General features: G+C 45.7%; 1 protein-coding gene across 6 annotated transcripts in view; it reads right to left on the minus strand.

Moving 5' to 3' along the window:
- LOC111847952 (rap guanine nucleotide exchange factor 6-like) overlaps positions 1-16,528 on the minus strand; it is a 44,733-nt gene that overhangs the window by 7,059 nt on the left and 21,146 nt on the right. For 4 of the 6 annotated variants that reach the window (XM_072717705.1, XM_072717702.1, XM_023819590.2 and 1 more), the window contains 12 exons: positions 15,873-16,031; positions 15,198-15,350; positions 14,545-14,709; positions 12,029-12,136; positions 11,703-11,906; positions 10,149-10,257; positions 9,423-9,663; positions 6,037-6,194; positions 5,371-5,385; positions 4,142-4,382; positions 1,503-1,886; positions 516-727 (listed from right to left, as the gene is read on the minus strand). In XM_072717705.1, the coding sequence (XP_072573806.1) occupies positions 516-727; positions 1,503-1,886; positions 4,142-4,382; positions 5,371-5,385; positions 6,037-6,194; positions 9,423-9,663; positions 10,149-10,257; positions 11,703-11,906; positions 12,029-12,136; positions 14,545-14,709; positions 15,198-15,350; positions 15,873-16,031 (2,149 nt within the window). The remainder of the gene's footprint in view (positions 1-515; positions 728-1,502; positions 1,887-4,141; positions 4,383-5,370; positions 5,386-6,036; positions 6,195-9,422; positions 9,664-10,148; positions 10,258-11,702; positions 11,907-12,028; positions 12,137-14,544; positions 14,710-15,197; positions 15,351-15,872; positions 16,032-16,528) is intronic. The other 2 variants (XM_072717706.1, XM_072717703.1) reach the window with 1 other exon arrangement.

Raw genomic sequence — 16,528 nt, forward strand, 5'->3', positions numbered from 1 at the left:
TTTATTCTGACAGTTTAAGTCAAAGTGACACATTCCGGCTCATTTGCTTAGAAACACCCCAGAAGTCGTCTCTCTCTTCTGCCGATAATTATTAAAACTTTCTGATGCAACAATGAAACAAAATAAGGTAACAGATGATACATTTAATAACTTTTCAGACAGCAGCCATTATTATTGACCATGGTGTCATATTAGCATTGTTATATATTACAAAACCCTAATGTGAAAAAATGGACATTGATTTTAGGGCTTTCATGCATATTGTTGTTCATAATATATAGACATAGCATGAAGAGGAAGCACTCGTTTTCAAAATATCCTGAAAGAAGATGCTGTAATTCACCACCAGGACCGAGTTCCATGGTCTGAAATATATATAAATTTTACCAAGAGCCGATACAGCTAAAGCCATTTTGATGACTAACATAACCTGCAAACATTATTTTGTTAAACAATTAGGAAATAGCATAAAAGCAGCATCCACCAAAATAAAATAGGATGCATGAGACACGTACCCTCATGCAGGAATGTGAGATCCTTCTTTAGCACTGGGAAGAGAGGAATGATGGGCGGCTGCATGTTTGGGGCACTCAGCACGTTTCTGTACTTGGCCATGTTTCTCGATGGGTCAAACAGGTCCTGCAGATCCCGGAATAATTTCTCATACTTGTTTGGCAGTTTCTCCCAGGTGCTTCTCAGACGAGCCACTGGAGCCAGGTTTAACCCACTGTGTGGGGAGACACACACACACACACACACACACACACACACACGCACACGCACACACGCGCACACACGCACATGCACACACACACACGCGCACACACACATACACACGCACACACACACACGCGCGCACACACACACACACACAAGCACAGAGACACACACACACACACGCACACACACACACACACAAGCACAGAGACACACATACGCACAGACACACGCACGCACACACAAGCACAGAGACACACACACGCACAGACACACACACGCATAAACAAGCACAGAGACAAACACGGACAGATACACACACACACGCACACACACACAAAAGAAAACAATGTAAATAATGTAACTGAACTATGAATTGCTGAAATACAGCTGGAGAGGTGATGTAAGTGGCCACACTAGATTGCAAAGAATATATGGAAAACAACGATTTCATCATGCAATTGATACAAACGTTTAGATTTTACTGCCCTTTCCTGTAAAAACAGAAGGAAATGGATACTTACGACATTATCTGCCGCACTTTCCATTGCATTCTGTATATAAAGACCCTAATGCTACTACATTTTGGTTTGATTTTACTTTTTCAAATGAGCAACAACACCTACAGAAATATTAATCTATGTGACAACAAACCAAAGCTTTATCGTCTCTAATATACCAAACTACATGAACTTCTTTGATTAAAAAATGTCTGTGCATGTTGGCTTTGGCTCCTACTTTCTCATGAGGTGAAGAAGTGAACATTCACCAAAAGAGAGACAGACCTGATAATGGCAAACATGGAGTTGAAGTTTTTGCATTCGCGACAGTGGAGGGCTATCTTGATGAAGTGTTTGATGGTCTTCATTCTCTTAAGCGTGTTGGGTTCCTTGAGTATTTCTGTAGCTACCCAGAAGGTCTCCTGGTTGATAAGCTCCTCAAACTGCTTCAGGTGAGTGTCTCCCGCAGCTGGTTCGAGCTTGAAGAGGTCGTCCACGTACTCGGTGGACTCGATGCTGCGGAAGAGCTCAAAGTCGCGCACGGAGAGCTGAGCGGCCACCTCCATGGTGTTGAGCTGCAGCAGGTTCACCTGGCTCTCCTTCAGGAGCTCCTGGGCGTCATCGTGGGAGCACAAAGTCTCCGTCTCCGTATTGTTCTTCAGGTAGTACCTGGCAAGACGGTACAAACTCATCTCAGTGTGAAAGGTAATGAATAGACCTGCCGAAATGACACGTCAAATGAACGAGTGCATGCCAAAGGCACACAGCAATCTCTGCTTCACAATGAACAATCATTTCCTGCTTTATCAACCTTTTATCAACTATAATGGAGTAGAACAGCTGAGTAATCATGGATGACCTGAAAGGGTGACCAGATCTGCGATGGTTTGAAACGTCTGTGAGGTTGCAGCTTAAAGTGAAACTTAAACAAAGATAAAACCATGAAATACTATAGAAGTAAAATGATAGGAGTGAATCTCTTGTAGACTTTCACAGACAGCCAAAAGCTGGCCGGGAGTCTGCACAATCTGTCTTTCTGGCGCGGGCTATTTTCCGAGGCCTCGCCAAGTCGTCTTTCTGTCCCAGAGCATGGCCCCTGTTAGAGACTGCTGCTCTGCCTCCCAGGAGCAACCAACTCCGGAAGATACTGAAGCACTCTTAACAAATATAGATCGATCCATTTGCAGTCTGAATATGTAATGAAATATGCCATAATGATACTACAAATGCAAGTTTCAGCATTGATCTCTCTTGCCTATTAATCCACCACCTGTGTTTTCATTGGAGGATAACATTCTTCTTCTATTTAGGATCCCAACCAGACTTCATTGGCACCAGGGCTGCCTTCTTTGTAAAAGGACAATGTGAAATATGATATACTTTATTGATCCCAGTAGATGATAAAAATAGTGGTAACAGCAACATAGCACACACACACACACACACACAGACATATATATATACACACACACACACACACACAGACATATATATATACACACACACACACACACACATATATATATATACAGTATACATACATATCTATCTATCTATCTATCTATCTATATACACACATATGTGTGTGTGTCAGCTTCTGCACTCCTCTGAGAAGCCATAAATTTATATAAATATTAAGAGATCAGATGTAACTTCTAGTTGCAATTAACTACACTCTGCTGAATCAGGCACCTGAGGTGTGTAAGGGCCCTGATACATGAAGCTGCGTCTTCTACCCGCCTGGCCTCATCAAATCCTTCTCAGCCTTCTTGCAGATTGAGTTGGAACTTTATTCATCTTTCTGGCTTGATACAAGGATATCAAATGCAGATTGTAGTCCAGGCTCCATCTGCTGACTCAAACCACAGTCAGTCAGACAGGCAGACCTGCAGGTCTGTAATGTGTCAGGTGTTACTTACACTTTATGGTCTGTGAAACCGCAGCTTTGCTGCATTTAAGCCCTTAGCTTAACACCCTCCATTGTGCGGCTCTTCACTGAACCACCTGCAAGTTGACTGTATGTGTTTTTTTCCCCCCCCCCACATTTCTCGCTCACTGCCGCCTCCCTGCCCGCCAGGCTCTCTGGTTGCTAGGTAACCTGCATGCAGTATTTGGAGAACATGAGGAAATTGTCAACCCGCAAATCTGCAATCTGAGAAATAGACTTCCAGCAGTGCTATAACAGATGATTGGAAATTTTAAAGCAGATTTTATGTGCAAATGGCCATGGCCTCAACCCCCCCCTGCCCCCCCATGTAGTAAGAACTGGATATTCTGCTGAGCTGGCACTCCTTGCTGACCTTGGATTGGTTGATAAACTAAGGCTGCGGAGGGGTGGTGTGCCTGTGTCCCTGTGTGCCTGTGTCCCTGTGTCCCTGTGTGCCTGTGTCCCTGTGTCCCTGTGTGCCTGTGTGCCTGTGTCCCTGTGTTCCTGTGTCCCTGTGTCCCTGTGTGCCTGTGTGCCTGTGTGCCTGCCTCTGTCGCCTGAGGTCAGCCGTGACCGCTAATGGACTCGGGTGTAGAATATTAGACAGTCATTTGTGGCTGCTATTGTTTAGAAATATGGTGACACTGTGACAAAAGCAAATTGTTTACACATCCATCCATCCATCCATCCATTATCTCCCGCTTATCCCTCTTATGTTTACACATTCTTGTCAAAAAAGGAAAAAAGAAAAAAAAAATATATATATATATATTTTTTTTTCTTCAAAGAACCATCAAAGGTGTCCAATTCTTTTTGTTCCTAAAGACAAAGACAGATGAAATAGTCATTGTTGCCTAGTAGGACAGAGATTCACACTGGATGACTTTAAAGAAGAGAATCATGTAGCTTTTTCAGCAATTTATCGATATATCAGGGTGTTTGAGGGGCAAATGTTAAATCGATATTTACATGTGTCCTCCGCATGGCCTCTGGTTACCTGCCATTGAGCTGAATGCGATCGGCCAGCTTGGACAGTTGGTCAGGCAGCCTTCGTTGTTTGATGACGCCCTCCGGGCTGACGGAGACCTCGCAAAGCGAGTAGGTCTCCGCAGGGCCCCCCAGGCCGAACTCGCTGACCACATGAGCCACCACGTCCTTGGCTGTCGTGTCTTTGCTGATCAAAACGTAGCAGCTCTGTTGATCAGCCTTGAAGACACGAATCACCTGATCCGGATTGTCTGTGCAAGAAAAAAAATGAAGTACAATGGAGAATCCATCCATTTTTTGTAACTGCTTATCTTATTTTGGGCATTGGGGGGGGGCAGAGCCTATACTGGAGGCTACAGTTGCAAGGCAGGGAAGAACCCAGGATGGGGCACCAACCCATCACTGGGCACAATCACACACCATTCACACCTATGGGCAACCTGGTAACTCCACTCAGCCTCAGCACGTTTTTGTACTGTAGGGAGAAACCAGAGGAAGCCCCTTGATGACACAGAGAGAACATGCAAACTCCACACACATAGAGCCATGGTGGAGACTCGAACCCGGATTGCGGCGGTATGAGGCAACAGTGCTAGTCACTGCACCACCATGCCACCTCACAATGGTGTGATTTGAAACTTAAATGAACTTTCATGGTTCACACTTTGTGGAATTTTATTTGTGTAGTCTGAACGTCATCACACCAGGCTGTTGTGGAGAGTTGGAGCACCCCGATCTGGCATTAAGTTAAATCCATAAATCAACTGTAACTGTGACTTCGCCTTAATTCACTCTGCAAGCAAACAGTTTAGATGGGCTTTCAGCACTGACAGTATGATTGAAGAAATACACACCATTCAGGCTACTTATAAATGAACCAGCCACTTATAATATTACTATAGTAATTAGGTAGCACATTTGGAAATACTCCTTTCCTGTAACTCAATCCGCATCCCTCAGTCAGGGCACTCCAAAGCTGGCCAGCAGAGATTAATAGTTACAGTGTATGAAATATGACTACTTATAAAACACACACTGATTGCACTGCCTGGGCGTTTTGCATTTGCAGCCCAATGCTGAGAGTAGGAAAGAGTGCTATTCAGCATAGACACAATGTTGTGGCAGAATTTAGAAGGTCTGCAGTGGGAGTAACAGATGATGAGTGGATGTTAATGGCCTTAATCAGCAGGTACTTTAAATGAAGCAGCCATGCAATAATAAGGAGTCGCTCATACTCACAGAAGAACCCCGTAGCTACGTCAGCGAAAGGAGTGAAGGAAGAGGTTAGGGGTCACATGACATGTTAAAAAAAGCAAAGCATTCAGGAAGTGGAGATATGCAGCGTGTCATTAATGAACGAAGCATCCGCTTAGAATGTTCTCTGCTGCTCACAGTGATTGCTAACAACTGGTAATGCTAGAGGGAATATATAGGAATCACAAGCTGGGATCGAATCCCCAATGCATAAGCACTCAAAAAAGAATAAAACTGATGTCACTCAGGCAGTGATATCTATCCATTTTCAGTTAGTTAGTTACTCGCAGGAACCTAAAATAACACTGGATAGTAATTTTGATACATCATCTTAAAATAAAATAAAATTGCTTGGATGTTTAAGAGGCAGATCATTATTTTATATAATATTTATTAGCAAAGGAAGTATAAAGAATTTGCTACATTCCTACAAATGACTAATCCCTTCCTCCACAGCCCTATCAGTATTTTGGTATTTGGGTAATATTTCATATTCATGTCTTGGTGTTACAAAGCAAAGGGATTGTTTTTGATGCTGTAGTTTTAGCTTAAAGCTTCTATTTAAAGAATTTTTCCCTCCTAGAAATGCAAGCGCTCCCGCTACACATTAGTCATTAGGTGAAGGTGCCCCACCCTGGCCAAAGCCCCCACCTGCAGGGCTTGTGAGCTCCAGCATAGCAGCTGCCGGCTGGAGGAGGTCAGGACTGCTGGAGGAGAGGGCACTGGGCGCGGGCATGACCGCCACACTGTGCCGGCACTGCTTGGTGCCGACGATGCTGTCGTCCTGGGAGAGGCCTAGGCTGCTGTCGCTGGGGGAGACGCGGGGAGGGGGGGGGGGTTAGTGTCAGAGGTGCTGTCACAGTGTCAGTGCACATCTCTAATCGCTGCTGGGAATACCGCCTTTTCAATGGCATTTTTCACATTCTCACGTTAATGTTGGTGGGACAACGTACGGCTCTGGGAGTCAGGAGCCAGTGCCCGGAAGGTTGCCGGTTTGAATCCTTTGCCTGGCACAGTAGCCCTTTCTCTGTTGGGCCTTGAGCGAGGCCCTTAATCCTGGAAGCTGTTCCTGGGGTGTTTGCATACGATGGCTGACGCATCGCTCTCTCCCTAACCGTGTGGCTCTCTGTCCATGATCAGTAGATCGCTGGTTTGAGCCCCGGCCTCCGCAGAACAGTCACATGTCCGTGGGCCCTTGAGCAAGGCCCCTAACCCCCAGCTCCATGGGCGCCGCTGCAGGTGGCTGCCCTTCACTGCCAGGCTTACTCTCACCTACATGTGTCTGTGTGTCATGGAGAGCAAGATGGAGAAGCTGAAGAGAGAATTTCCCCACCAGAAATGAATATATTGTCATTATTATTAAGCTTCGCTCTCACCTATATATCTGTGTCTCATTGGATACTGTATGTGATATGTGAAAATCAAAAAATTCCTGTGTACCTCTACTTGGGCAAATTGCAAATACCAGTATGGAGTTAAGCTCACCAATACATAAGAAAAATTATTTTCATCCAAATAGGGACCAGCAGGGAAGAACAGTGACCATAGCCGGTTTGGTGTTTGGTGGCTTTGCCAAATGAAACACAAAGGATGCATAAAAGAGCACTTCTTAAGATAGAGGAGAAGCTACACCAGGAATGAGTCAGGCAGCGTAAACCTTGCAGTGCAGAAATCAACGTGAACTGCAACTTTTCTTAAAAAGTACTTCCATTTTATAGACAATCGGAGGAAAGGATTTCACGAAAATGTGACACGAACGGCGTTTTTTTTTTTTTTTATGCATTCAACTATTCTAAAATGATATCAGATGGAGTGATAGATTACATTCCCCATTGTGGAGGACTGAACAACCAAGCCAGCACATGCAAGCTGTCAGGATAATTGGCTGCTATCAGAAAGAGAGGCCTTCATTGGCCTTCAGAGGTCCGTCTCTGCCGCGGGAGCAGTAAGACTGCAATCTGTACACAATCAGGGCTTGCAAATATGGCGGGACGGCATCTCCGCCCCCTGCAATGCCTCTGTTACGACTCAGCACTGCTATAGCTGCCTGCTTAAATAATTCTGTAAAAGGTTATTGGCCAAAGCTCTCCTTCATTCTCACATTTGCAGTTATACATTCAATAAATACAATATGCATGCGATGTATAACAATATTCTCATTGTTAAATTCAGCTTTTAATAAATCACTTCACTGGAATTCACGTACATCTATTTTTCATAAGCACTAATCCAACGCAAGGTCACAGCTCGCTTGGAGTCTGTCCCAGGCATCGCGGGGAGGGCGGACATAAGGGGGACACCCTGGACCAGATTCCAGTCCACATACACTAGGTGGAATTTGGAGATACCAAGCCAAATGTTTTTGGATTGAGGCAAGTAACCAAAGTAATTGGAAGAAAGTCATTCAAACAGGGGGAGGATGGAAACTCCGGAAACACACGGCGCTTGGGCAGAAAGCAAAGCTGTAATTATGAAGGTGTGAGGTCACAACTCTACCCACTGAGCCTCCATGCGGCCCAACACCAAAATATCATTTTGTTTCTTTAAAAAGCATATTAGAAAACCTGCATATATACACCCAAAAGACAAAAAATGAAATTGAAAACAGCACTAGAATACAGGACACAGTGAACCGATATAATGGCTTTGGGAGTCAGAGATGGTGCAGGATATCACCCTCGCTGCATAATCTGGGACAGCAGGATGAAGGTCTACATGAGGAATGTTTCCATGTTCTGCATTTAGCAGAATGATCAGCTTGCATGTTCCGAAGCCTCAAGAAGCGGAAAAGAAAAGCAGCTTTTAATGCAGGCAGAAAATGTAGGACGAAAGAGGGAGAAGTGAGGGGGAAAGAGGAGGAGACGCGTCCCAGACAGGAGCAGAGCAGCCCGATCCGTCGTAACGCCTCTGCGGCGTGTGATGCGGACGCCGAATGGCGAGAAGCCCTGCCGTCACATGTATGACAAGGCGCCTTTCTAAACCGTCAGCGGGGAAATGACCAATAACCACGGCCCACCTGTTCTGAGCTTTAGCAATATCAGGATTCCTATTGGTAGAAAGGTGACAATTTCTATTGGTAGGAATTGACAAGGGACTTTGCTTACATGAACAGTCATTGTCATAGAGAGAAGTTTATATTCTTTATTGTGTATGGAGAGTTCAAGAAATAGCAACAAAAACCCATAATTATGTACAGATGTCAGCATAAATACACTGTATGTCCCATGATTATGTTTATATATAAGGAGCTAATTACATAGATTTTCCTTAAAGGGGAATGCAATCTAAAAATTACGTTGTGTCCATTTTGTCATAATTATCTTTTCTTTTTTCATCAGAAGAATGAAATTACACGATCTGTATTTTGTCTGTGTTTCTGAGATCTGAGCCAAAATATATCTGCAGTTAATAAATATGAATGTTAATATTTTGCGACAGAAAATAAGCATTATCTCCCTTATCTGCCTTTAATCCTTTTCTTATAAGGAATCCTGTTGCTATGAAACTGCAGTGAGTAAACTGGTTGGTAGTAAAATACTAACTGGGAACTGCCAAATACTAACTGGGAACTGCCAAATACTAACTGGGAACTGCCAAATACTAACTGCAATCCGAACACCAGAAAACATACATTTGTACTGCATACCAAAATATAATTTTTTTTGTGTAAATTCCAACTGCAGTACCTATGCAGAAGTATATGTAAAACTATTTCAGATGGATTCACCTTTCACGTATTTCAAAGGAATCATACTGTGACGTACATAGTTATATATCGATTTAAAAATAATATTCAATTTAATTATAGCTTGATTGCTGGTAAACTTAACAAGCTTCATAACTGACCATAAAATCTTCCAAAGTTTCTACTGAATATTAAATGCTCAATTTTCTATTTTAGTTCATGCTCAACTGTAACTTCACTTTCAATATAAATACATGACCCACATGCATTGGAATGCCAGATTTATCCAAATCAGTTCATGTGACCTTCTCTTCGTGTCACGCCTGGAGCCGCCGGCCGACAGTCAGCTTACCTGAGCGGTTTCGGGGGCAGCAGACTGAAGCGCGTCTTGTCCAGGATCTTCCTGATCTTATTTTTCCCACCAGATCCGCTGCTGTTGCCTTTGGTCTTCTTGCTCTCGCTCTCGGCGCGACAGATGTGCTCCACCTCGCCGGGGAGCGTCGGGATCGAGTGGCGGTTTCCTTTCCGCTCGTGGATCTTAGGTGTGTGGGGGCAGTTGTCCTGCTTTATCCTGCTCAGCAATTCCTTAAACACTAGAAGGTCAGAATCACACCCTATGAGTGCCTGAGTTTGACAGGCAAACAGAATCAGTGCCGGTGAGTCTGAAGCAGAACAATACAAACACAAAATGATACCTGGCAACCCCTAGCAGGCCTATATATAAATAAAGTAATACCCGATGACTTCATTAGAATGCTGAGATATATATATATATATATTACACACACACACACACACACACACATGCACACACACACAGCATATATATAAAACCACAAACCATACATCACGGTCAGGCAGATATATAATCAGAATTATACCCTAGTCACCAAGAAACTGAGATTCAAATAAACTTCTGGTAAAAAAACAAGGGTCAGAGAGTGAGCTTGACATGCGTTAGGGCCAGTCGTGTTCTGCCCACCTACTCTCTGGTGTGATATAACTGTCAAACGTGCTTTAGCACTTCTTGCTGTGAAATCATACTTTCACATCCACTAGCGATAAAAACTTCCCTCACCGAATATGTTGGTTTTCACTGTGAGGGAGAGGTGCGTGTTGTTCCTCAGGATTTCCACAGCTTTCGTGTAGGCGATGTTCTCAAAATTCTGCCCATTAATTTCCATTATCTGAAAACCAAAGGATATGTAACAGTAAATATTATAGCTTGAGTTATTCTCGATATTCCTCTCGGCGGCTATGCAGGACGTGCCTCGCCGGTCCTTCCCTTTGCCAATAACTCACTTTATGGCGAACATATGGGCCTCTTCCTTTTATTGTTTTGATTGAAAACTACATAGCAAACTGACAGACACTGAGCTGAATCAGCAGATCATTTCCCCCCCATTTGCATCATATTGTTCACTCACAGTGGTGCAGTGTCCTACCTCTGGGATCAGGGTTCAAGGCTCTGCTGTTGCTCTGGGTATTAAGTTAGTATGTTCTCTGTGTCATCATCCAGCCCCCCCTCTCCCGTACAAAAACATGCTGAGGTTAATTGGCGTTACCAAACTGGGCCTAAGTGTGCCTGTTTGACTGTGCTCTGCCATTGGTTGGTACCCGATCCTGGGTTGTTCCCTGCTTTGTGCCCAAAGGCTCTGGACCCCCCACAACCCTGAATAGGACAAAAGGTTACAAAACATGTATTCAGCTGAAGGTCTTATTCTATCATTTACTGGAAGAGATTCAGGGAGATTCCTCCTCGGACAGGAAACAGCAGCCTTCAGGTTAGTAAGAGATGGCGTCCTTAACCACTGCACTGACATGCTGCCCCATCTGCCAGCCTCCTTAACCACTGCACTGGCATGCTGCCCCATCTGCCAGCCTCCTTAACCACTGCACTGACATGCTGCCCCATCTGCCAGCTTCCTTAACCACTGCACTGACATGCTGCCCCATCTGCCAGCCTCCTTAACCACTGCACTGACATGCTGCCCCATCTGCCAGCCTCCTTAACCACTGCACTGGCATGCTGCCCTATCTGCCAGCCTCCTTAACCACTGCACTGACATGCTGCCCTATCTGCCAGCCTCCTTAACCACTGCACTGACATGCTGCCTCATCTGCCAGCCTCCTTAACCACTGCACTGACATGCTGCCCTATCTGCCAGCCTCCTTAACCACTGCACTGACATGCTGCCTCATCTGCCAGCCTCCTTAACCACGGCGCTGACATGCTGCCCTATCTGCCAGCCTCCTTAACCACTGCACTGACATGCTGCCCCATCTGCCAGCCTCCTTAACCACTGCACTGACATGCTGCCCCATCTGCCAGCCTCCTTAACCACTGCACTGGCATGCTGCCCTATCTGCCAGCCTCCTTAACCACTGCACTGGCATGCTGCCCTATCTGCCAGCCTCCTTAACCACTGCACTGGCATGCTGCCCCATCTGCCAGCCTCCTTAACCACTGCACTGACATGCTGCCCCAGCTGCCAGCCAGTCACTCGTTCGCCCGGTTGTGTAGCCACCATTACTTTTTCCAGTGAATTCTGGGCCAGGCAGGATGGGGGTGAGGGGACACAACCAGTCAGGTGTGTGGGGGGGGGAGGGGCCGACAGCAGTGCCACGGTACCTGGTCTCCACGCTTGAGCCCGCATTCGGCAGCCTTACTGCCCTCGTCCACGGCCTCCACAAAGATGCCGAAGCCCCTTTCGCTGCCGCCCTGCAGGCTGAAGCAGAGCGCCGCCTCCCTGGAGGCTTTCAGCAGCGTGATCTGTCTCCATCTGGCCTTGGCAGCACAGGCGATGTTCAGCAGTCTCAGGTGACCCTTCATTTTCTGAGCGTGGAGAGACAGGCTGCCTCAGTCCGCATGCACAGCCAGAGAGGGGCGCCCTCCGCAGACCACAGCCTCCCTCTACCATCATTTTCAGTGGTCACGCAGTGAAACTCAGCTCTTACTGTGGCTTCGAGGTGTTTTTCGAAGTCCTCAAGAAACAGCGTCATTTCGGAATGGCCTTCAAAATCATTGAAATGATTGTTCACCCACAGCAGCACGACACGTGTGACCTGTATCATGACAAGAGTAAAGAAAAAAAAAACAGTAATAAGAAGAATGTGATTCACTTCTGAACAGGATAACATTTTTTTCCAGTTGGACCCTACGGACGCTAAAACTCTTATTTGTCACATCAGAAACAGAAGATAGCATATCAGCACCTTCATGATGCCCTGTAAGATCATCACTGTCAATGATGTCAATGACTGATACACCTTAACCTCAAACTGCAGCCTGAGTTACAGATGTTGATGAGCTGCGCACAAACCCCCACTGAGCCGCTCACACGTCCAGGTTTCTCGGTTTGTTACATGAGGTCAACATTAATGGCGGGGGGGGGGGTTGGTGGCTCAGTTCGTTTAATCTTTGTGCCCATGTTTGTAAGATCGGCAGAAGAGTCCATGGGCCCTTGAGCAAGGCCCTTTACACCCCCCCCCCCCCAAGCTATGGAGAACAAGATGGGGTTAGTGAAGAGAAGATGTCAGTGTACATGCGCTCATGCGAAGGGTAAATAAAGCATTCATCATTTCAGTGTAATAGGGAAAGAAGTACAGATATATGTATCCGTTCAATGACTGGGCAGCACTAATGTTGCTCTGCATAATGTCACACACTGACCCTAATGTCGGCTCTGCATAATGTCACACACTGACCCTAATGTCGCTCTGCATAATGTCACACACTGACCCTAATGTCGCTCTGCATAATGTCACACACTGACCCTAATGTCAGCTCTGCATAATGTCACACACTGACCCTAATGTCGGCTCTGCATAATGTCACACACTGACCCTAATGTCGCTCTGCATAATGTCACACACTGACCCTAATGTCGGCTCTGCATAATGTCACACACTGACCCTAATGTCGCTCTGCATAATGTCACACACTGACCCTAATGTCGGCTCTGCATAATGTCACACACTGACCTTAATGTCGCTCTGCATAATGTCACACACTGACCCTAATGTCGCTCTGCATAATGTCACACACTGACCCTAATGTCGCTCTGCATAATGTCACACACTGACCCTAATGTCGGCTCTGCATAATGTCACACACTGACCCTAATGTCGCTCTGCATAATGTCACACACTGACCCTAATGTCGCTCTGCATAATGTCACACACTGACCCTAATGTCAGCTCTGCATAATGTCACACACTGACCCTAATGTCAGCTCTGCATAATGTCACACACTGACCCTAATGTCGCTCTGCATAATGTCACACACTGACCCTAATGTCGGCTCTGCATAATGTCACACACTGACCCTAATGTCGGCTCTGCATAATGTCACACACTGACCCTAATGTCGGCTCTGCATAATGTCACACACTGACCCTAATGTCGCTCTGCATAATGTCACACACTGACCCTAATGTCGCTCTGCATAATGTCACACACTGACCCTAATGTCAGCTCTGCATAATGTCACACACTGACCCTAATGTCAGCTCTGCATAATGTCACACACTGACCCTAATGTCGCTCTGCATAATGTCACACACTGACCCTAATGTCGCTCTGCATAATGTCACACACTGACCCTAATGTCGGCTCTGCATAATGTCACACACTGACCCTAATGTCGGCTCTGCATAATGTCACACACTGACCCTAATGTCGGCTCTGCATAATGTCACACACTGACCTTAATGTCGCTCTGCATAATGTCACACACTGACCCTAATGTCAGCTCTGCATAATGTCACACACTGACCCTAATGTCGGCTCTGCATAATGTCACACACTGACCTTAATGTCGCTCTGCATAATGTCACACACTGACCCTAATGTCGGCTCTGCATAATGTCACACACTGACCCTAATGTCGCTCTGCATAATGTCACACACTGACCCTAATGTCGGCTCTGCATAATGTCACACACTGACCCTAATGTCGGCTCTGCATAATGTCACACACTGACCCTAATGTCAGCTCTGCATAATGTCACACACTGACCCTAATGTCGGCTCTGCATAATGTCACACACTGACCCTAATGTCGGCTCTGCATAATGTCACACACTGACCCTAATGTCAGCTCTGCATAATGTCACACACTGACCCTAATGTCGGCTCTGCATAATGTCACACACTGACCCTAATGTCGGCTCTGCATAATGTCACACACTGACCCTAATGTTGCTCTGCATAATGTCACACACTGACCCTAATGTCGGCTCGGCATAATGTCACACACTGACCTTAATGTCGCTCTGCATAATGTCACACACTGACCCTAATGTCGGCTCTGCATAATGTCACACACTGACCCTAATGTCAGCTCTGCATAATGTCACACACTGACCCTAATGTCGGCTCTGCATAATGTCACACACTGACCCTAATGTCGGCTCTGCATAATGTCACACACTGACCCTAATGTCGGCTCTGCATAATGTCACACACTGACCTTGTCTCGCAGGCTGTCGACCTTGAACCACTGCAGAAGCCTCCTGCCCACCACCATAGGACAGGACAGGAAAGTGCGGTAAGTCAAGAGGAAATCCTCCACGTAGGTGGGATCCACCACCGACTGATCCTCCACCAGGTGCATGATCAGTCGCTCTGGAGTTCCCTGCGGACACACAAAGGCCAGAAATTCGTGGCTGACATTGCAGGACGTCCCCAGATCGGGAGCAATGACTCAGTATCTGTCACACCTTTCATAAAAATAACAGCATGAACATAGAATAGCATGATGGCTGCAACCCAGAGACACAAAAAGGAATCTTATTGGGAGCTGTAAACTATTTCAGCCTGACCTGCCTTTAAAAATGAACAATAAATCAATTGAGATCTAGCCATATTATTCTAAAAACTGATATGGCACATGAGCAGTGGAATGGAACCTGTTACCTATTTATTGGGAAGAAACAGGGACTTAATGCTTGGAAGGAAGAGGTATGATCATAAAAAATGTGTTGCAATGCTGATGTATCACAGTTCATATATGTATGTTTTCATGTTCTTCCAGTCCATAGACATCTAACACTTGATCTTCACAGCTTGCCAACACATGTGTGATCTGAGCTTAGCCCCATGCCCTCTGGCCCTCTGGCCCACCTTGATGACGATGTGGCCCTTGACGGTGCCGCTGCGGTCCAGCTCGCGGTGCTCCTTCACCATGACGATCTGACCCTCCTCCTCCACCTTCTGCGTGTTCTTCTCCACGTGGTTCAGGATGCGCCAGTAGACCTCCTGGGTGATGACCACAAACTGGCCCATACGTGGACAATGAGTGGCTTCACGGGACCTCACACATGCAGTGACTGCTAAAGTCAAATGGCTCAGTAGTTTACGTTACTAAGAGCGCATTTACCCTCAATTTGTTTTAGCTGTCAAACTTCCTTTGCAGGGAGCATTAAGCTGGAAAGAAAGCTCTTTATCGCTGCCAGAGGAAGTACAAGTCAGTCCTCTTGGAACTTCTGTGGTTAGAAGGCTGACCCTAGTAAGTCTGTTGGCCCATTAATTACTTAGTGTTACAGAAGATGAAGGTGAAAATTGCTCTGTGCATTAGCATACACCTTAATATGTATGACTAAGTCAATACATTTAACAAATGTCCTGCTTAAAAAATAGAAAAAATATCGTTGCCCTAATTTCCACCAAGGATGCACTGTAATATCAGCCTAGCATTAGTCTGTTATAAATGACTGCAGTCATTACGGAATTAAGTAGCTTCACTCCGCTGGTAACAATAAACTGTGTGTGTGTGTGGGGGGGGGCGGGGGGGCTTACCTGGCAGTCGTCCACCTTGGTCCGCACCACCCCGTTCATGTACTGCTTGTCCAGAGACGACGAGGTTCCAAAGCTGTTGCCCATGCACAGCACCTCCAACCGGCCATCGCCATGGCTGATCTCCACGGAGCCGTTCAAGATCACGTACCACATGTCCAGCTGGAGATGAAGGGGAATGGAATGTTGCGGCACAATGGTGTGCGATCCAACTGCGTCGTGGTCTACTGTGTCACGCATATTTCATGGTTACGTTTGCTGATGCTAATGCCACATTTAAACATTTTCACAAATATCAGCAATTGTTTTTCTCTGAAGTACTTTAAGTTAAAGTAAAGCACTGTGTTTTTAATTTCACACAGCTAGACATCGTCTGAATAAATAATGCATTTTGCTGCTTCAGGAGTGCAGCCGTATGGAACTGAACTAAGTCCTTTGACGGTACCTGTGCCACACTGACGGGTATTGGACAGGTATTTGTGCACCTGATCACAGAGACTTTTATGGAAAAGGTTTACTGATGTTTTTGAAAATTCAGGGATGAAAATATGGCTACCAGTCGTTCCAAAAAGGTTCGATGAGGTTTAGATCTGATTATTGTTGAGGCCACAGATGCTGCTCTTGAATGTGTCTGGCAGGGTGAATAGGGAAGAGGGTTT

This window comes from Paramormyrops kingsleyae, chromosome 10 (assembly GCF_048594095.1).
Source record: "Paramormyrops kingsleyae isolate MSU_618 chromosome 10, PKINGS_0.4, whole genome shotgun sequence".
NCBI classification, from domain to species: Eukaryota; Metazoa; Chordata; class Actinopteri; order Osteoglossiformes; family Mormyridae; genus Paramormyrops; species Paramormyrops kingsleyae.